A 21688-nucleotide genomic window follows, 5' to 3' on the forward strand; every position below is an offset into this window, starting at 1 on the left:
TGTTGGCTCCCAGGGGATCCTGGATGGGCCAGGGTTGCCCAGGGTGAGAGGGCTGAGCCCCTGCTGGTGCCAGGTCCCTGGTTGAGACGGTGTCCTCACGTCCATTGGGACACCTGATGTAATCGTAATTTGCATTTGAATGGAGGAGGTACACCTGCTCGTCCAGGGGGTCAGACTTGTAGGTCCTTGTATTTGCAGAGGAGTACTGGTCCCAGAGACATCAGCTACACTAGCAGGGAGATGCCAGTCGGCTATTTCCTAGGAAACGAGGGGTCTGATTGGTATGCCGACTGTCATTGACCATGTTGGCGATGCAGGGCAGTGGGTTGACGTCCAGCTGGGTGTACCAGTTGATGGTCTGGCTATAGTCGATGACCATCCTCAGTTTGCTGCCCCCTTTTTACAACAAGAACCTGGGCTCTCCTGGAGCTGGTACTGGGCTCTATAACTCATTCTGGTAGAAGCACTCTCCCCTCAGTAGCACAGTAGTGCCTGCTCTTGGCCGCTATAGGCTTACAGTCTGGTGTCAAGTAGTTGAAGAGGGATGAAGGGGGGCATCTGTAGGGTTGAGAGCCTGTAGGTGGACTGGGGGCTGTCGCTGAACTTTGTTCTGTGGATGATGAGTGGGTGAGGCTGTGGAGGTGAGAGTGGAAGTTTAGTTCCAGGATAATTGGGGAACAGAGCTTGGGCATGACTAGGAGCCTGAACCCTTGATAAGTCCCTCTCCCACTGTCAAGTTCATCGAGCAGCATCCTAGAGCTCTGATGGAGTGGTCCTGGGTCGCAAAAGCGACAGCGAAGTTCACTGGGTTTCAGTGTATGGACCACATTTGGGTGCACAAAGCTCTACCTTTCCATTGACAACAATGTCCATCATTGAGCACCAGAGTCTGTGGGGAATGTCCTCTGTTAGCCTAGTGAACGCTAGGCCTGCTTCAGTGTTTGAGTCGCTGCTCCCCGATGATTGTGGGGAGTAGCAGCCAGTGGGTGTCTTTAGGAGCGTGGGGTATGTCGAGTGTGCAATTTTGCATACGCATGAGTTGACCACGTCATCCAGTTGGCGAGTTGGGTGGGTTGCTGGCTCATGATGGCAGTGCCCAGGAGAGGCACTTGGCGTTGGCGTGCTTGGGCGACTCGACAGGAAGTGATGTCAGAAGTGACATTGTTGGTGCGGGCAGAAGTGGTGGGTGAAGAAATTGTGCTGCCCGGCATCCACACATGGGAGCGTCCCAAGAGTTGGAAGGGGTTCCTGGTTGGTCGCAGAGGGCTGCAGCACTCCCGGTGGGTTTGGAGAAGCACACTTTAGCGGTAGCCTTTTAGCCACTTCCGGAGCAATGCGAGTTCCTTGCAGGGCAGTCCTTTCAGGATGGCCTGTCCGACAACACCGGGTCCCACAGTACTTACAACGGTGGACTGCATCGATGGCGGCAATCGTCTTCTCCACATGGAGCCCCTCAGGACTGCTGTTGTCGGCATCAGCCAGGCCAGATGTTGGGGAGGCAAGCATTGAAGGCCTCTACATGGTGAGCTGAAGCTTCTAGAGAGCGGACCACCTCCATGATCCTGGTAAGGGAGGCATTATTCTCCTCCAACAGTCTCTGTTGAGTCGCCTTCGACCGCAACCCTTGCACGCAGGCATCTCGAATGTGTCAGTCCACCTCCCCAGCAATCAACCCAGCTTCGATCGTGCACGGGCTTGCTAGTTCTCACAGTGCCTCCAGGTAAGTGTCTCCCTTCTGTAACCTGATGCTGAGCAGGTACCGAACGTAGAGTATATTTGTCGAGGTCTGGTACATGCCTTCAAGGACAACCATCGCTGGTTCAAAATCTGTGGAGTTTTGGATAGCATGGAAAGCATGCGGGCCAAGCTTGGTGCGTAGTACCATGAGTTTCTTCTAGTTAGTGTTGATGACCTTAGGCCGTGTATGGATGATCACCTCAATCACATCCTTCCAGATCTCAAGGCGTCCAGGTATTGCGTGCCGATAATGGTGAGGAACTTCTCCATGGTCCTTTTAACTTTAAGCTAATTAAACAGGCTTCAATTAGCTTAAACTTGTACACCAGTTTCAGTATCTTTGCAGGCTCCACGTGTCTGGCTCGAGTCTTTATACAGGCTGATGATTGACAGCCAGCAGGTGGGGCCAGCCTCCTAGGTTGCCTACTTGCAGTAGGCTAGTAGGAGTGCGACCAGTGTAGTGGTTGTATCACCACAGTGCAGGGGCTCTGGTAGAAATATTTAAAATTACCATAGCCACAGGTGTGGTGCCAGAAATTTGGAGGATAGCTCATATTGTTGTTGTTTAAAAAAGGCTCCAAAAGTAACCCTGCAAATTGGAGCCTGATGTCAGTAGTACGTAAATTAATGGAAGGCATTCTAAGAGATCAGATAACTATTATTTGGATAGCCAGAAACTGATTAGGGATAGTCAACATGGATTTATGCGTGGTAGGTCATATTTAACCAAACTTAGAGTTTTTCGAGGATGTTACCAGGAAAGTTGATGAAGGAAAGGCTGTGGATGATGTCCACATTGACTTTAGTAAGGCCTTTGACAAGGTCCCACATGGGAGGCTAGTCAGAAAGGTTCAAACGTTTGGTGTTTATGATGAAATAATGAATTGGTTTCAATAATGGCTGGAGCCAGAGAGAAGTGGTGGATGGTTGCTTCTCAGATTGGAGGCCTGTGACTGCCTAGTGGTGCGGCTCATGGATTGGGGCTGGGATCATTGCTGTTTGTCGTCTATATCAATGATCTTGATGATAATGTGATAAATTGGATCAGCAAGTTTGTAGATGACAATAAGATTGGAGGTGTTGTGGACAGCAAAGAAGGTTTTCAAGACTTCTTGAGGGATCCAGACCAGCTGGAAAAATGGGCTGAAAAATGGCAGATGGAATTTAATGCAGACAAGTGTGAGGTGTTACATTTTAGAAGGACAAACCAAGAAAGGATATACAAGGTAAATGGTAGGGCACTGAGGAGTGCAGTAGAACAGAGGGATCAAGAAATTAAAGATACATAATTCCCTAAAAGTGGTGTCACAAGTAGATAGAGTTGTAAAGTAAGTTCTGGCATATTGGCCTTCACAAATCAAAGTTTAGGAGTTGGGATGCTATGGTAAAGTTGTATAAGGCATTGATGATGCCAAATTCTGGAACACTGTGTGTACTTTTGTCACCTAACTACAGGAATGATATCAATAAGACAGAAAGACTGCAGAGAAGATTTACTAGGATGTTCAGGAACTGAGTTACAGGTTAGGACTTTATTCCCTGGAACACAGAAGAATGAGGAGAGATTTGATAGAGGTATATAAAATTATAAGCGGGATAAACAGAGCAAATGTAGATAGGCTTTTTCCACTGAGAGTAGGTAAGGTACAACCAGAGGACATGGATTAAGAGTGGAAGGGGAACTGTTTAGGGGAACATCAGGGGAACTTCTTCACACAGAATGGTGGGAGTGTGGAACGAGCTGCCAGCCGAAGTGATGAATGCGGGCTCAATTTTAACATTTAGGAAGAATTTGGACAGGTATATGGATGAGAGAGGTAAGGAGGGTCATAGAGTGGTTTCAGGTAAGAGGAGGTGGGCAAAAAAATAAGTTCGGCACAGACAAGAAGGGCCAAAGGGCCTGTTTCTGGGCTGTTGTGTTCTGTGGTTCTAAGAAGGATCTCCAATAATTGGGAAAGGGATGGCAAATAGAATTTAAGTCTGATGAGTACAAAGTGATGCATTTTGGAAATTAAAGCTGGAAAAGACATACAGAGTGAAGGAGACTGAGAATTGACATGTTAAGAGTTATACAAAACAAGGACACTCTGACATAGCAGGTAATGTTACTTTGATGGATTTTAGTAAAGTGTTTGGCAAGGTCCCATTTGGTAGGTTGTTATGGAAGGTTAGGCACACACATGACAGAAGGTCAAATGGATGGAAAAAAAATGGCAGGTGATAGGGAGTTTGAGAGTGATTTCAGAAGGCAGCTTTTCAGACTGGAGGACCACGACCAATGAAGTAGCTCAGGTTTCAGTACCAGGACTTTTGCTTTTTGTTACACGCTATACACAAGTGATTTGTTTAAGGATGCTTGTGTCAAGGTGAGCAAATGTGCTGATGACACGAACATATAGATACAGTGGAGAGTGAAGAAGCTACCATGGGTTCCAATGTATCTAAATCAGATAGGGAACTGGGCTAAGGAATGGTAGATGAAGGAAGGGAATTACTCTGTTACTTTGTAGTTCTCCAAAGTGTGTTAAGGAGCAGAGGGACCTCAGGGTACATATTCATACCTCTTAAAAGATGGGAGCACAGGTGTACAGCAGTGAAGAGAGCATTTGGGATGCTTGCTTTCATCAGACAGGTCAATGATTACAAGTTTTGGGATGTCATGTTGAAATTTTAAAAGAAATAGGTGAGGCACAATTGGAATATTGTGAGTATAGAAGTTTACAAAGTTATTGGCAGGATTAGGGAAGTTGACATCCCAAGGGGCTAGAAAAAGTAGGCCTGTTTTCCTTAGAACAAAGGTGGTTCAGAGATCTCATTGAGCTCTATGACAAACATAGACAAGGTGAATAGTGACAGTCTGTTTTCTTCAGTAACAAAATCTAAAACAAGAAGGCATAACCATAAGGTTGGGGGGGGGGAGGGGGAAGAGAGAGAGAGGGAATGGGCTTAAAGTAGGCAAGTGGAACTAAATGTGATTGGCACATTGTTCTGCATGGATAAGTTAGGTTGTGGGCCTGTTACCATGTTGCAAGACCACGACTTTCTTCAGTTCTATTATCTGCAAGGAATCCATTCCATTCTCCCAGTTCCTGTAACTCAGTTACATTTAGTCCAGTGATGAAAATTTCCACACCAGCACCTCTGAAATATAATTATTCTTCCTGAATTGCAACTTTTCCTTGAGCACTCCATGAGATACTCTGTATCTCATCTATTTCCTGCACATCCATTCTCATTTCCTCTCCACAGGACAGTGTCCTTGATCCTCATCTTCAACTCCAGCAATGTCCAAATTTATCAGATAATCCTTCACAATTTTCACCAGTTCCAACAAGAATCCATCCCACTACAGAACATTCCTCACTTATTTCAAAGGGGTCATTCCTCTTGTGACTCTATGGTGTGACTCTTGTCCATCTACATCCATCCTATGGCTCAACATCTACCACACTAGTTCTACAGATTGTATAACAATGCTGGTTCTGCAAGCAGCTCAATAACACAAATGGAAGTTGAAAACTTGCATCTATGTTCCAGATCTTTTCTCAAAATATATAGCACGAAACTGTAAATTGGTATGATTCTCTACAAGTGTAAGGGTTGCAGAACTTCCTTTATAAAAAGGATCACAGTTGAACAGTGGAGTGCCTCACATGACACATTTGAGAAGTTGAAGCTTTGATGATAATGTAATCATGGAGGAATAATTCTGCAAAGAGTCAGCTGCAAATGGTCAACCACAAGTCTTTACTTCATCAATGTGCCTTATCCTAACAGCAGTCCCATAAAGGTAATTTTCCATGTCCAATTTTAGCCCGGGAACAGCAACAGAGACTAAAGATCTGACATTTCACATTCCATAACCTGATAGGATTTGATTCGCCATTTTTAAAAACTATTGCATGAAAGAACTCAATTGTCACTTGTTGACTTGTAATTCAAGTGAAGATGTAACAACCGATGCACAAAAGCTGAGCAACTAGGTCTCCCCCTTCAGTGAGACCAGCAAGAACATAGTTTCATAAATGATTGCTCAATAGAAAGGAAACAGAAAACCTGGGGATGAGGTGTGTGGGATGAGCCGGGCATGGACAGCATAATCAGTGTATCAGATTGGTAGTGCTTAGAACGTTCTACAGATTAATCATAATAAATAGAAGCTGGGAATACCATGAATTCAGCAGTCTGCTCTCTAGATTCTCTGACTGAGATGGAATGGAGTGAAACTTTGCATAGGAATAGAACTTCAAAATGTACTCTGCAACGGAGTATTGCTTTATTGGGATCAGCCTCAAATACCACAGATTAATGATCCCAGTTGCCTGGGCAATGTAATACAAATAACAACACTGGACATGTCATTGTGTTAATGAGAGGAACTGACATTAATACATTTCCAAGAACAAAATGTTTCTTGCTTATTACACAGGAATTCCAATGTATTGTTTTTCGCAGAAAAGAGTTAAGATTTTGGTGCAATTTTCCACAGTGGATTTCTGAAATACAATGATTGGTGAAGACAAACCAACAAGGCATTCCACTCATTTTACAGAGGAGAAGTGATGCAGGGAGACACAGAGGGGGTAAACATGCAGCAATCCGCCAAAGTCACAGACTTCAATGTTTCTTTCTTATCCCAATACCTGGCTTGGAAGTAGTCTTAAATTCCAGACTTTCATGATCATCTGTTGCATCTAATATTTTGTATCTGCTTTTTCTTCTCAGCTTTCCTTTTCGTCTGAAACAACAATTCATAAGGACCATTTATTTCAACTTAGGTTCATATTCTAATAACAGATGTAATGCAAAGATTGAAATATAGCAAGAGTGATCATTCATAGGAACATTGGAAGTAGGAACAGGAGTAGGCCAAAAATGGCCCATCGAGCCTGCTCCACCATTCAATACGATCATGGCTGATTCACATGTATTTGAGACTATTTTCACAAAGCAGATCCAGTATTTTCTGAAAGGGGGGGGGGGGCACGGTTGGTATAGCGGTTAGCGCAACACCTTTATGGGACCAGTGATCAGGACCAGACTAGGGTCTTAATCCCATCCTTGTTCCTTGTGGATTAGATTGGAAGGGCATTGATGTAAATGCTTTAAAGGGTAACATATTAATTACTTTCAAACAATACTAGTTGCTGAGGAAGCCTCACGGAAGAGACAATAAAGCCATTGTAGATTGTCGAGGTATTCTCACCTTTTACAGAAGCAGTGGATCATCCAAACTAAAATGCCAATGGAGACCAGTATGACAAATGCAGCTATGACAACGTAGAGTACGCTCCATTCTAGAGGCAGAGAAAGATTAAAGGAAGTCAATATTTAGCATTTTTACATCACAAATTCACAGAGAAAGTGATTTACTATGATGCATGCAGTTATGATCTAGACAAACTCATTGACCAACCCTTTGGAGAAGACCTCAGCTAAAAATAATGTTGTTTTCCCCGCAAAAGGTTTCTACTCTCCTGAAGCTGCTGGAAATGGGAAATAAACTTGTTGGAATACTCACGTGATAAGAGGAAGAAAAAGTGACTGAGAAGGAATGAAAATAAGAAACGTAAGAGGAAAAAGGCCAGTGAGAGAGATAATGAGATGAGAGAGACAGCCTATTCTGCTAGTTAAAATCTGAAAGTTACAACAAATATGACCAACTTTACTTTTTATAAAATCCATGTTGACTTTTTCCAACTTTGTTATTATTTTCCAGTTATCATACGACTACAGCCAAGATAAGAGACTTCAGCATTTCCCCTCATGATATCAGACTAACTGAAGTTCCTTGCTTTCTTTCACGTTCCAACTTGTGAGAACGATGATAGATTGGAAAGCATCTTGAATCTACGGAGCCACCTTCATTCAATCCTAAAGTCATGGGAATTTATTTCCTTCAGTTGCATTCATTTCTTCCAAACTATCTCTTTACTGATGCTAATTTCTTTGAGGAGAACTGAGATGAGGAGGGGTGGAGGTGGATAACAAAGATTGGAAAACCAAGTTAGCTTTGAGCACTAAACTGTTTAACACAACAGCAGTGTTAATCAGTTCCAAATAAATTATGCACTGAAAGGCAACATGCATCAACTTATTAGTGTGCACAAAGAACACACTTGCTTGATACTACTTTTTCTATATCCACAGCTTTTCCGTACTTCTAATACTTTGTCTTGAATATATTCACTGATAGTATCTCTACAATTCTGTGATCAAAGATCTTTCAAAGACTAAAAATCACCAAAGAAATGATAACACAAGAAAGCATGAAGTAGGAGCAGGAATGGGCCATCTGCTCCACCATTCATTGAGAAGGCTGATTTTCAATGTGCCAACATCATCATTACATTGATCATTTCAATGAACAACCAGAACTCTACTGATCTTAATTTTCAGAATATGATGGGTGAGTCTCTGAAGCCCTTCAAAAAGGTACATTATTCTCCAAGTCAGTGTTTTTTCAAACTTTTTCCTTCCACTCATATATCACTAAGTAATCCCTATGTCATCGGTGCTCTGTGATTAGTAAGGGATTACTTAAGGTGGGATGTGAGCAGAAAGGAAAGGCTGAGAATCACTGCTCTCGACTCAATTGTTACTAAAGTATTTTGCTGGAGGGAAATTGTCATTGGCCCATTTCCTTTGGAGTTATGAAACCGTGCACCTAACACCTAACGAGTCAATTAGGTATGATAAAACAGTGGTTTTCAAACTTTTTCTTTCCACCCACCTACCACCTTAAGCAATCCCTTACTAATCACAGAGCATCGATGGCATAGGGATTACTTTAAGTGGTACGTGAGTGGAAAGAAAAAGGTTGAGAACCACTGCTCTGAGCAATGAAATATTTCCTTGTCTCAATCTCAAATAGCTTATCCCTTATTCTCAAATGGTCGCCTGGACCTAGCAGGGGAAATATCCTTCCAACATCTAGTCGTCTAGAGTATGATAAATGAATAAAAAAAATTCTGAGTAGCCACTTAACTGCTTTAAACATGCTACAAGCAGATAGATTTTTTTTAAACTATACATTATTTACTGATGTAATGTTTGTTTGCTGATCAATAACACACTTGAGTTTAATGATTTTTTTTTTTAAACTAAGGACTATTGGCCAGACATCAGATCATTGATGCATATGAAATATACCGATTCAAATATAAAACAGCCTTTTGAATTGTTATCCTTTCCTAGAACACAATTGCTTATATTTAATTCTTTCACATTTCAGTTTACTCTTAGTGCCTCCAGCTAGTGTAAGGTAAAACATCATGAGATGGGAATGTGTAAGGAGTTACCCTGTACAGGGCTGTAACAAGATGTGAATGCATCCTTGTACTTACAAGATAAGAGAGACATTGATGGATTGAGAGGCAGGAAGCTAGCAGGGAAAGGATAGCAACAGTTTTAGTCATTGGACAAGTAATGATATGATGATGTTCTAAGCATGTATCCAAGGGTATAAAAAATCACCATTTTGCTGATAACGGCAGAATGCATTCTCCGACTAACATTGTTAGTCGCAAGTGTTACAATCCGGTAATAAAGAACAAAGAACCCTGATTTCGACTCAGTCTGGTGTTTGTCTCACTCATTCATGAACAAAGCAGACCTAACACTAGTCACCATACTTAACGAACCACACCTTGGTCTTAAGGGGTCCAATGGTTCAAGAGATGATTTCAGCCATAAGATTAGACAGGAGAAGTTGGGATAATTCTCCTGAGATGAAAGAAAGCGAAGGAGATATTGATGGAGGCATAATATCAAATTAGGATAAAGACAGTGAAGTGGCTCCAATTAACTGAGGGACTCAGATTCAAATGGATGAGCAAAAAGATACAAATTAAAGGTGAGGAGTTTCAAAAATAAAAAGAAAGAAAGTGCTTATGATCTGGAAGCCAAATTGTGAAGAAACAATGAAGTAGTTTTCAAATCAACTCATGAAGGAATAAAAAACTTGCTGGGCTTTGGGGTTAAAAAAAAAGCCCAAAGTCACCCTACTTTTCATTGATTTTTCTCCCGAGCACTGGGATGGATTTGAAGGTTGATAATGCTTCTATCATTCCATAACTTACCACAATTACTTTCTCCATCTCCCAGATAAGTTCGTATGAAGTTCTCCATCCAGAATGGGTCACAGATGCAGCGCTTATTGAAAGAATCACACCGACCATGGTCTGAGCAATTCAACTGACAAACTTTAATCAGGAAACAGCAAATAAAAGTGAAGGGAGGGGAACAGAGCAGGTTAGTAACGGTTAGCCACAAAATCATGCTCTTAAATTCTAATTCCCAAGGCGTTATTTTGTTTTCAGTTGCAAATAAATAGAGAACACTAACTTTTCCTCTTGTATGAATTTGCACGTGTCCTGTTGGTACCCTGTTCCAAAGTAAAGCTATTTTCTGCTCACATTTCTAAAACATTTGTTGTATAACGTTTCTTCAACACAACTAAAACTTAGTTGATGTACACCAATTCAACACTAATGTGAGAATTATGTTTCTCAGAGAGAACAAGATCTACATCAGCTGGTCATTTATAACAGCAAGCAGCAATTATGGCAGAGCAGGTAGGCTAATCGTGCACGCATATACAGCATTCCGAAAAACAGTCAAACTGCTCGGTGAAACAATGGACAGCAATAAAGATTTTAGTATGGGAAAAACAAAAGGAAGAATAAGATTCTATCTTGTATGTCATCCTTTGGTGACATATTGTAGAGCTGAGCAGTATTGTGGATCTCACAGACTGAAAACATCAAGTTCATACAGAGTTTGAAAAAGTAGCAAAATCAAGACCTTATGCACTGTTCTTACAAGATTTTGCTCTAAGAACAAAAACCCCTTGATATATCAGTAATCTAAAACTTACCCCTCCAAAATCAATGTTGCATGTTGTGTCATGAACTGACAAACTTCAAGTTAGAAATATACATCATCACTCAGTAAAGTGTTGACATTAACATCTGGAATTACTAATATTTGAAATGTGCAAATCACAGAATGCTCTTACAGAGCAAAATACTACAATATTGCATTGGAAACCTTTTACAAAGGACTCTTTCTAGTTGGTTTTGAAGAGGTATTGGCTTTCAAGTCAACTTTGTTTTTCAATAACGACCAGTGTAAATAAATTAGTTTATACAAATCTATTCATTTGCAACTTGGACATCATACTGCAAACATGCTAAAGCCACGCCTTTAGGCACGTAGAGAGTTACTGACAACTACCATATCACAATTGGAGATAACATGTTTGCATATTTCTGTAATCTTTCTAAACAGAGCAACAAAGGGTTCCAATTTAATGTCAGTTTCTTTTTTATATAAGTCAACTTGATAATTGGGATAATTCCATAACTGGCATTTTTTTTTAGAATTTATACAATGGTTCAAAAATAACAAAATTAGAGATCTGCTTACCTTAATTAAAATAACATGATCTCTTGCATCAATTATAGGCAGTGCCGCTTAAATAAAGCAGGCCAAACTAGTTTCCAGTCTGTAATTTCCTGAACTATGTTTCTAACACTGGATGTACAGGCAAGTCACGTGAACGTTAATAAATCTATTGGCTTTTTATTTTTTACAGTCATAATTAAGGGTGCTGGAGGAATATTCACTAGTCACCATTGTTAAAACATTACTAAATATGATAGATTATTATGCAAAGGTGAATGATTAGAACTGATGTTCTCAATTACTTACAAGTGGTTATAAATATCAAATCCATTCAATTATTTAAGAATTCCCCACATTTCAAGAAATTTCACAAGATGAGAAGACAACATACAACAAGTAAAGAGGAATCATGTCCTGAAAAGAGTATTTTAAGAGGCTTTTGAATGCAGGGAGTTTTCATTTTACCGGATATATCCAATCATTTTTGACTTAGGATCACATGGCAATGAAGATGAATTTCACAACGTTTAAAAATAACTGGCACATGGATGCCAGACAGTAAAACACAATTGACTTGTGATTCATGGTATTCATTGAAAGTAAAATTTTTCTACACATCTCTCCCTCCTCCATTTTGCTAAAAATCTGCACAGGAATGGACACAAGTTTTTGTTGATAAATGTTCAGGTTGTCAACAGTTTATCCCTGCAAATTTCTCCAATCTGGGATGGTAAGAATATTGTCAACATCACTACTTCCCATCTGGTCTCTATCCTTTAGCCTTCTCTACAAATTTTAGGAGATAAAAAAAAAATCAATACAAGCTGGAATTAAGGAGGGCAGAAATGGTGCCCAAGAATAATTGATTTGAAATTATTCCTGATACCCATGGATTCAGTTCTATTTATCTTTTGTTTTTAATATTCTAAGATCAGTTTATTTTACTTCAAAAAGCACCTTGTCATTTTTCACAGAAATAAAATTAACAAGTCGTGTTTATGATATTAAGCTCCGTACAAAACTAAATACCTTCAGTTTCATATAGCTGTATAAAAAATCTAATAATTATCACTCACTGACTGTGGCTACTTGGAGAGCACGAAAAATGAGAAAGTCCGATTTCTGCCTCCGAAATTTATTCTTCAGTATGCGAGCAACATCCTGTCCATTCAATACCTGATGTACTTGTGTATTCCTTACACAGAAGATAATCTGCGTGCTGTGAAAATAAATGAATAGAATCAATGAACATTGTGTGACTGGTCTTATAACATTCCACATTGTCCATGTTTTACATCAGTTTTCCTTATCATGTTTGGTGGAGAACACTTTTGAGTGAAGTACCTAAATATATAACACTGCTCAGAAGTAATAAAAATTAATGAACAATATTGCTTGTTAAGCAAAAGCATACATTTAAGTTATAGACTACAAATAGCTGTCAGAAAGAAATTATTAATTTTGTGCATAATAGTTTAAACCAAAGAAGTTAATTTATGCAACTTGGATGGTTATTACAAGTTTAGCTACAAAATAAGGGATATTTTTTCAACCAAATATCATCTAATATTGCTATTCAATACAAATTTACTTTAAGATACAAATATACTGTTAAAAAATATACGGTCACTGTTGAAATGCAAGAAAGCCTACTGACCTTTGTTCAGTGTAGGGCTGAATTTTTTGTACAGTAATATCTGTATCAAGGACCCCAAGCAAGACAGCTATTTGCCGGATTAGCATGCCCTTTTGCCTTTCAGTTAATTGGCTGACATTGACATCTAAGATAATTTCTACAAGGTCATTCTTTCTGGGATCTGCAAATAAAATTATTTTTTCTTTATTTCAAATTCTAAAACATTGTCTTAGAATTGCATATTGTTACGAGCCCAGAGGACCCCTAAACCCAGCAGCAACAGAAATTCATCAAAACTAATGGTTACTTAAACAAAAGTTGCTTTTAATTATCTTTAAACATGAAAACAGGATCAAACTTTATCTTATTACTATTAACTAACTGTACTTAACCCCCTTCTAATTCTAAGCGCACGTGTATGTAATGTGTATGCAAGTTCAGAAAAGTTCTGTGATTCACAATCCAATCTCACTTCTCATTCCTCCAAGTTCACTGGTTGCAGGCAATTCTTATACTGTGCACAGAATTTAACATTCATGAAGTTCACCAGGCTTTGGTGCTTGAAAGGTAAATGGTTACCGCTCAGGAGGGTTCTTGTCGGTTTTCAGAAAGCAATTTGTTGTTCGCTGGACACAAATTGATTCCTTCTAATCAGCCACGTCAGTGTTTTGCCAAAGAAACTTGCTGCATCAGGGTTTTCCAGATGATAACCTCTTTCCTTCAGGTCATCACAGAGTTCCTTTTTGATTCTATTATTTCAAGTGAAACATTAGGCAGCCAGTCTTCTCTTGTTTGGACCATAAGGGCTTTGACCATGCTGAACTAAGAACTCACAACCCATCTTCAGAATGATTTTTTTTCCACAAGTTTGCCAGCTTGTCATGTTCCAGTCCCAGCTGCTGCGACTGAACTGAATTTTCTCTCTCTCTCTCACTGAGAAAAAACCTGTTTGACTCTTTCTGCTTGCAAAACCACATGACCCTCTTAGAACAGCAAACTGCACTCAGACAGTTGACCTGAACCTAATCCTCAGAGTTCTTTCATCTGTTGCTTTTAAAAGAAAACAATCCATTAGTGGAGTCCCTTGGGCACTCTTCAAAGTTTTTGCAAAGGCACTCTGAGCCAGCCTGTCTAGCTTGAGCAGAGCTCCAGTATTTCAAATGAGATCGGTTTTGAAGTATTTGTATGTGACCTATACTAAAAACCTGCCACAATTTATCTCATTTAAAACACATTGGAAAGCACAACATAATCTGTCACAATATGCACTCGTCATGCCCAACCCTTATTAAGAAAGCAATTTTCCATGAAGCATTAACTATAATTAAATAAATTTAGCATGATCCCTGACACAGTTTCAGAAATAATGCAGTCATGAAAATTGGAGAACATGCAATCCCTGCTGGACTTTGATTAATATGAGGTAACTGAATGAAATCATTGTAAAATCCATAAAGAAATGAATTGAATTGAAAGATTTCCTTCATCTGGTATGAACCCAAACTTCCTGTTCTTCAAGCTAAAAATATGTGCAAAACCCTCAATAGGAACAATTTAGCAGGTTTCAGATTCCTGGGCTATAATATTCTGAAATTATATAGCACAATTTGAGATTTAGGAACCCCATGCTATCAACTCTGAATAGACACATTTATTTTATTTAGATAGTAACAATGTCAGAAAACCTCTAACCCCCAAACTTTATTCATCAGAAGGTTATGAGCAACATATTATACAAAAAGTCAATCTGATTTTAACAACCACATTTGGTTTCACCCTTTCTGAGATGTTACCATATAACCATTTATGGAGCAGAAACAGGCCATGTCGGCCTTTCGAGTCCGCACCGGTTCACTAGAACAACTCCACTAGCTCAAACCTCCCGCTCTCCGCCAATAACCCTCCAACCCCCTCACCTCCATGTACACATCCAACCTTCTCTTAAATTACAGAAGGGACCCTGACGCAATTATCTCATTCGGAAGATCATTCCATTCGCTGAGTGAAAAAGTTACTTAGTGATTCCATCCATCCTTCCTTCACTTTCAATGCTGTTGAAAGTTAACTTGTTTTCTTCTTCCCAATTTTGAAGAAGTGTCTCAGACCAGGAATATTGACTCACTTTCTCTTTCTACAAATTTGTCTGATCTGCTGAATACTCCCAACATTTTAATTTTATTCCAAATTCCCAGAATCTACAATTATTTCCTGAAGGGCGCCACTGATCTGAAACGCCACCAGACATGAAGACTGTGGCTGCAATAACAAAGGCTGGATATCCTGTAAAGAGTAACTCTTGTCCTGCCATACCAACAATCCATTGTCTACAAGATAAGTCAGATATGTGATGGAATGTCCTCCTCAGGCCTAAATGAGTGCTAATCAAACAATTCAAGATCAGCATAATCCAGGACAATCCACAAAATAATTCTCCAACAGCACCTTCCAATGCAGAAATGTATACACCAGGGACAAAGACAGACAAGAACAGAATCACCCACAAGTTCTCAATGGTAATGAGATTGAGAAATATCATCACCAGTTCTTCATTGCCATTACACTCGAATCCTGGAACCTTAACTGAACAGCATTGTGGAATAACCTGCATCGGAAGAATCCTTCACCATAACATTATCGAGAATGGCAAGACCAGTGTTAACCACCCAATGATATCAAAAAGTTAATAAAAATATAGGTGACAATTTATTTGGCTGGTAGTCCATTGTAACAATATAACCAATTTTCACATTGGTCACCACTGTAAATATAGTGCTAGTGGCTGATTTCTACTTGCCTGGTCTAACTTCTAATGTTGCTCTGTCCATGTGATTTTCTCCTTTTGCATCAGTTACTTTTAATCGAAATGTATAAAGACCTTCAACCAAATTGGATAGGAAAAGCACAGGCTGGTGGTCAGAGTTATTTAACACATCCTGTTAAAGAGCAGCAAATAGTATAAAAGAACATTTACATGAAAAAAAATATAAACCAAAAGCAAATTCTGGACTAATGGTGATATGAAACATTGATGATCCCACAGTTTTTTTTAATAGTTTATAAATCAAAGTATTGAATATAGCAGCTGGGATGCTGTAAAGTTGTTCAAGACTTTGGGGAAGCTAAATTTTGGTCACCTAACTATAGGAAAGATAGATAAGATCGAAAAAGCCCAAAGAAGATTTACTAGGATGTTGTCTGGACTTCAGGAACTGAGTTACAGGGAAAGGTTAAGCAAATTAGGACTGGAGCACAGAAAAATGAGGGGAGATTTGAGAGGTATTTAAAATTATGAGGGGTATAGAGAGAGTAAATATCTACTGAGGATATGTGTTAAGGGTGAAAGGGGAAAAGTTTAGAGTGAACATTAGGGGGAATTTCTTCACACAGAGAGCGGTGGGAGTGTGGAACAAGCTGCCAGTGGAAGGGGCGAATGTGGGCTCAATCTTAATAATTTAAAAAGAATTTGCACAGGACATAAATAGAAAAAGTAATGGAGGGCTATGGACTGAGTGTAAATCAGTGGAACTAGGCAGAAAAATGAATCAGCACAGTCTAGAAGGGCCTGTTTCTGTGGTTCTAGACTATAAGGATACAAGAAACATATTGCAGGATATTTTAAATATTGTGAAATGCTCATTTAGGAAGAAGTCAACAAATAAACCAATTAAACACTTGCTTTTACTTCATATTGGTTTTGAGAACAATATTCAGAATAATGCACTTTTCAGTCATTCATAATGCATTGATCTAAGACTACTGCAGAGTATTTTCACAGCTCATTTCAAATGCAAACTTCAATTACTTACTCCAGCAGCTGGACTGCTCTCGTCCCGCATCCACAGGTAGCTGACAATTCCCTTATCATCTGAGGATTTTGATCCATCAAGCATTGCTGTGTTATCAGGAAGAGTAATTGCAACATTCTTTGCTATCTTAGCAATAGGTGCCTTATTGATTTCTGTTTAAAAAAAATTATCCCTAGTTTAGATCTGAAAAAATGCTAAAACATAAAGTGAGATTAACACAAAGTAGAATGCAAAGCAGTAATTAAGAGTATAATTAGAAAACCATTCATCCCTGTAAATCAATTCATAGTAAACCCTCTTCAGTGATGGTACTATTTAAATACCTAATTATTTATGCAGGCCTTTTATAAATAACTTGACCTTAATACAAGGTAACCCCAGGTTTATTCATGATCAACAAAAAGTAACAAGGAGTTTTACTCAGTGTGCTGGCCTTTTTCTGACATTTATCAAGTGTTACATTTTGTAAGAAAGTAAAGATCTTTATCCATATTTTGATTTCATCAGAAATTAATGTCCAATGTGAATTAAAAACTTAATTGACACTTACTAGTCATCTTGAATCTGTGTGGAGAAAAGCACAGTTCCCATTTTATTTAATATTTCCAGTATCTGAAGTAATTTTCCTTGCCTTGTTTTGAATTATTTACAGATCTGGATAGCTATGGGATTTTAGAATTTGATTGATCATGTTTTACCTTTTTTTAAAAAAAAAGGTTTTTTGTTGATGTTAATGAGATTAAGTGGATATTAGAGCAGTTATCTGAAGAGACTTGTTTTTAATGACCTGGTTAATTTTTCTCACACCACCATTCAGATGAATGCATGGAACTTTTTAAAAAGTACTTTATAGAACTACCAAATATTTGCTAGAATTTAACTATTCTTGTTGGTAATGAACTTAAATTTACAAAGTGATATTTAAAACATCATGCAAGACCAGGAAAGATGCAAAACACTGGCAGACTTTCAATGAGCATTAACTGAGTCTCTTTCTGTCTGCAAAATTTGATGGTAGTTGCAATGTTCACCTGGAACTCCGATACAATATTTCATCTGTACAATGGATCAAACCGATGGTAGCTTTAAAAATACAAATCTGAAGAACATTTTTATCTTCCATTTCCATTTTCCTAATTTCTCTTAATGTAACCTGCAGCATTTTATTTGATATGTTTACTAATTGGTAAATCAGACATTGTATTATGTAATCTATTCCAAAAATCAATGAATCCCAAAAAATTTTTTAAACACAATCTGTAGAAATCAGAAAATTAATTCATGACATGTCAAGTTCTTCTTCACATCTACAATTTTAACTCCTGATGACTAAAAATAAACACAAGTAACCATTCACAAAGGAACCAGGGAGAAACCAGACACATATTTTGAAATTGTGATTATTACTTTCAGCTGTTAATTTCCTTTGATACTTGGATATAAACCCATTGTTGTCATCTCCAGATTCGAAAACATACATACCTTCCCTGACAATGATGCGAACAGAATCGTGACCCTCCAAGTTTCTTTCATCTTTCACTGTCAGTGCAATCACGTATGTCCCAACCTGGAGACCGGTTACTGTTGCAATAGGACTATCTGCATTCTCAATTTTCACACCATCTGGACCACTGAAATATCAAACCATAAACTTTGTCTTGGATTTGGGTTAGAGGTATGTTGACTGAAAACTCAGGCCTCAAAACACTTACCTCAATTCTAGACTGGATTACAAATTGGGGTTTTGATAAATCTTTTAATTTCTTGGATAGGATACTCTACTTCGAGTTCAACCTCAAAAGAATAGCTTGGCATACATTTTCATTTCAATGGAAATTCTGCAGTCATTATTTTATCTGACTTTATAGGATGTTGGCAGGTTACTGACCTATTTTTCGCCAAGTATGGATTAAAAAAAACTGAAGAATCCATTGAAAACAACTTATTCAGAACAAATTTAAACTCAGATTTCCCCACACAGGTGTCATCACCTCCCCCTCCTCTTCTCAATTAAAGAAGAGCTACCCAACCTTAATCCACCTTTCAGCACATCTATTACCCTGCAGGACAAGATTTTTTAAGACAACCGCCCTAAACTGATAAAATGTGAACAGGTTTTTGCTCTTATCTGGTTGCAAATTCCAGCCACCTACTGCTTTTTTGGCTTCAAATCTTTACTAATCGCCCTCTAATCCCCCTCTCTGGCAATGACACAGCCAATTTTTGTATCATCTGCAACTTCTTGTTATTTCCCCTATATTTATCTGAATTATTAATATTATAAAAAGAAACGTGGTGTCAACAATCCGGTCAAAAAAACTAGTCAATTATCACTTTGTTTCCAGCCCTTGGGTCTTTGTCAAAATCCATGTTGAATACATCTAAAGCACTATTCTCATTGATTCTTCAAGCTCTTCAAAAAAATTTGATCAAGACACAAACTACTTTAAACAAACTGACCCCGATCACACATTGTTCTGAGGTTTTAGTTTCCCATGACTGAACTGAAACGAAGTCATCATTTAAGACTTCAGCCTTTTTAAATAACTGCTCACAGTTTGGCGGGCAGCAACCTCCTTTGAAGAAGACTGCAGAGCCCACCTCACTGACAAAAGGCAAAGGAGGAAAAACCCAACATCCAACCCCAACCAACCAATTTTCCCCTGCAACCGTGTCTGACTGTCCCGCATCGGACTTGTCAGCCACAAACGAGCCTGCAGCTGACGTGGACCCCCTCCATAAATCTTCGTCCGCAAAGCCAAGCCAAAGAAAGAAGACAATGTTTACAATCTTCCAAATGCTCTGGTATCACCCCAACAGCCAGGAAGGATTGGGAAGCAAATGATCAGAACCTACACAACTTCACCCCTTGCTTTATCTTGCAGCCGGGGAAGTGCCACATCGTGATATCACGATTTAGCTACTTCAAAAAATTCTAACAATTTTAATCCTTTCCTTTTTACTATTTTTCCTGTCCATGCTCTTTCCCCTGCAACAGTGGCACTGTAACACTTGAAAAAGACAGCAAAATATTCACGACACCCACATCCATGTTCTCCACCCATAGGGTCCAATTGTTTCTCAACATTTTGCTCTTTAAGTACTTACAAATAGATTTTTTTTCCAAGTCATATAATTAAAAAGTGTTAAATGTTCAAAAGTTCTGCCAATTCATATAATCTTTTTCTTATCAATAAAAATTATGAAGCACAAATAGTGAAAATAAATGTTTCACTTTAATAATATCACACCGAACACTGCATTTTCTTTCAATTCACCACATTCTGAATAAGGATTTCTTAAGCAGTGGTCATGAAATATAGTGCTGGACATTGCACTCAAGATCAGGCACATTTGGATTCTGTCCTGCAGAAAGGTAGCAAAATTTTGCACCCATCACCTAGTGATATACCTGGGTATGTTACTTGGCTTCCACTGGATAGCCTCTCCAATGTGACACCAACAGGCCCAAGGGAATTAATGACCTCGTTCCCTTGTAAGAAAAATGCCCCAAATGCTTTCATAGAAAGGTGTAAATTGCATTGAGAAGGCTACCTTGATACCTTTGAATCAAGAAAAAAAAGCTACTTGGCTGCTTTTAAAGGAAAGAGACTTTAACTTCCTCACACAATAACAACATGCACTTGATTTTTCCAGGTGTCTAAAAGAGGAGATGCATTTGTTGGCATGCATTTAGGGCAGGGTGCACATCTTCATCAGGGGACAAATGCAGCTCACACCAATACAGATAAGAGGATCAGATTTCCAGACTTTGAACGATAAAGCAAAAATCTTTTTTTCCCAAATTACATCACATACTTCACTCTCAGCAGGTGTTTTTTTTTAATGTCAGGCACTGCACAGAGGCAATAATGAAGTTGAACATTTCTTAATGGGACAGTTCTGTAATATTTGCCAGCTGTGTGCTGTACATGCTTAGGAAAAATCTTCTGGACACCACTATTCTTAAGTACCAGATTCTGATTTAGAAAATGAAAACTAAAACTTTAAGGGTTAACTTCAAAGGTATCATTAAGCACCTAATAATAATTTTTAATGTTAAAACTTACTTTTCAGATTGAGACAAATAAAGCACAGTAACAGGTCACTTCGGCCCACAAGTCTGTGCTGCCCAATTTCTACCCAATTAACCTACACCCCCGGTACATTTTGAAGGGTGGGAAGAAATTAGAGTCCCCCGGGGAAAACCCACGCAGACATGGGAAGAATGTATGAACTCCTCACAGACAGTGCGGGATTTGAACCATGGTCCCGATCGCTGGCGCTGTAAAGGTATTGCACTACCCACTACGCCAACTGTGCCACCCTTAATCTTCTTTTGTTTGGTTAGTTTTTTAAAAAAATGGAGCAGGTCTGTTAGCACGAGATTTTTAATGAGTGTTTATACCTGATTTTTTCCCAAAGGTAGGATGTAATCTTCTGGTCATCTGTGCTTTTGCTGCCATCTAACGTTGTGCTGTCCACAGGGAGCGTCAGCTCCTTATCAGGTCCCGAGTCAGCCACTGGTGCTTTGTTATCTTCTGCAAAAATTGGGAATATTAAGTCAATGTCACTGTCATTCTTCAGTAGTGCTACATTATTGAAAATTTGATGCTATGGGCAAGATATTAAACCAGGGCAAATAACTTAATCAAAAGTTGGTTGGTCAAAGATTGACTCCTCCACTTTCTGAATCTTGTTGATCACAAACTGACTTTTCTTTTTTGCTTTAAAATCAGAATCAGGATTTATTGTCATGAACAAGTTATGAAATTCGGTGTTTTGCAGCAGCGTCACGGGGCAAACAGAAATATTCTAACCATTTTATGACATTACTATAAAAAATAAAATAATAACAATAATCGGGCACAAAAAGGTAGTGTCTTTGGTTCATTGATTATTCAGGAATCTGCTAGTAGCGGGGTAGAAGCTGCCCTGATGCCGCTGAGTGCTCGTCTTTAGGTTCCTGGACATTTTCCCAATGGTAGCAGAGTAAAGAGGGCATGGCCTGGGTGATGGGGGTCTTTGAGGATAGAGGCTGCTTTTTAAAAAAAACACTGCCTCATGTAGGTGTCATCAGTGGAGTGGTGCCTGTAATGTC

The 21688-nt window shown here is 39.0% G+C and overlaps 1 protein-coding gene across 11 annotated transcripts in view; it reads right to left on the minus strand.

Annotated features, from left to right (window-relative positions):
* The window catches only part of LOC138741485 (dyslexia-associated protein KIAA0319-like protein), a 73770-nt gene that overhangs the window by 4247 nt on the left and 47835 nt on the right, over positions 1–21688 (minus strand). For 10 of the 11 annotated variants that reach the window (XM_069895665.1, XM_069895667.1, XM_069895672.1 and 7 more), the window contains 9 exons: positions 20996–21128; positions 18070–18218; positions 16588–16739; positions 15576–15714; positions 12803–12962; positions 12222–12364; positions 9819–9941; positions 6944–7034; positions 6381–6475 (listed from right to left, as the gene is read on the minus strand). In XM_069895665.1, coding sequence (XP_069751766.1) covers positions 6381–6475; positions 6944–7034; positions 9819–9941; positions 12222–12364; positions 12803–12962; positions 15576–15714; positions 16588–16739; positions 18070–18218; positions 20996–21128 — 1185 coding nt within the window. The remainder of the gene's footprint in view (positions 1–6380; positions 6476–6943; positions 7035–9818; positions 9942–12221; positions 12365–12802; positions 12963–15575; positions 15715–16587; positions 16740–18069; positions 18219–20995; positions 21129–21688) is intronic. The other variant, XM_069895663.1, reaches the window with a different exon arrangement.

This window comes from Narcine bancroftii, chromosome 8 (assembly GCF_036971445.1).
Source record: "Narcine bancroftii isolate sNarBan1 chromosome 8, sNarBan1.hap1, whole genome shotgun sequence".
Lineage (NCBI taxonomy): Eukaryota > Metazoa > Chordata > Chondrichthyes > Torpediniformes > Narcinidae > Narcine > Narcine bancroftii.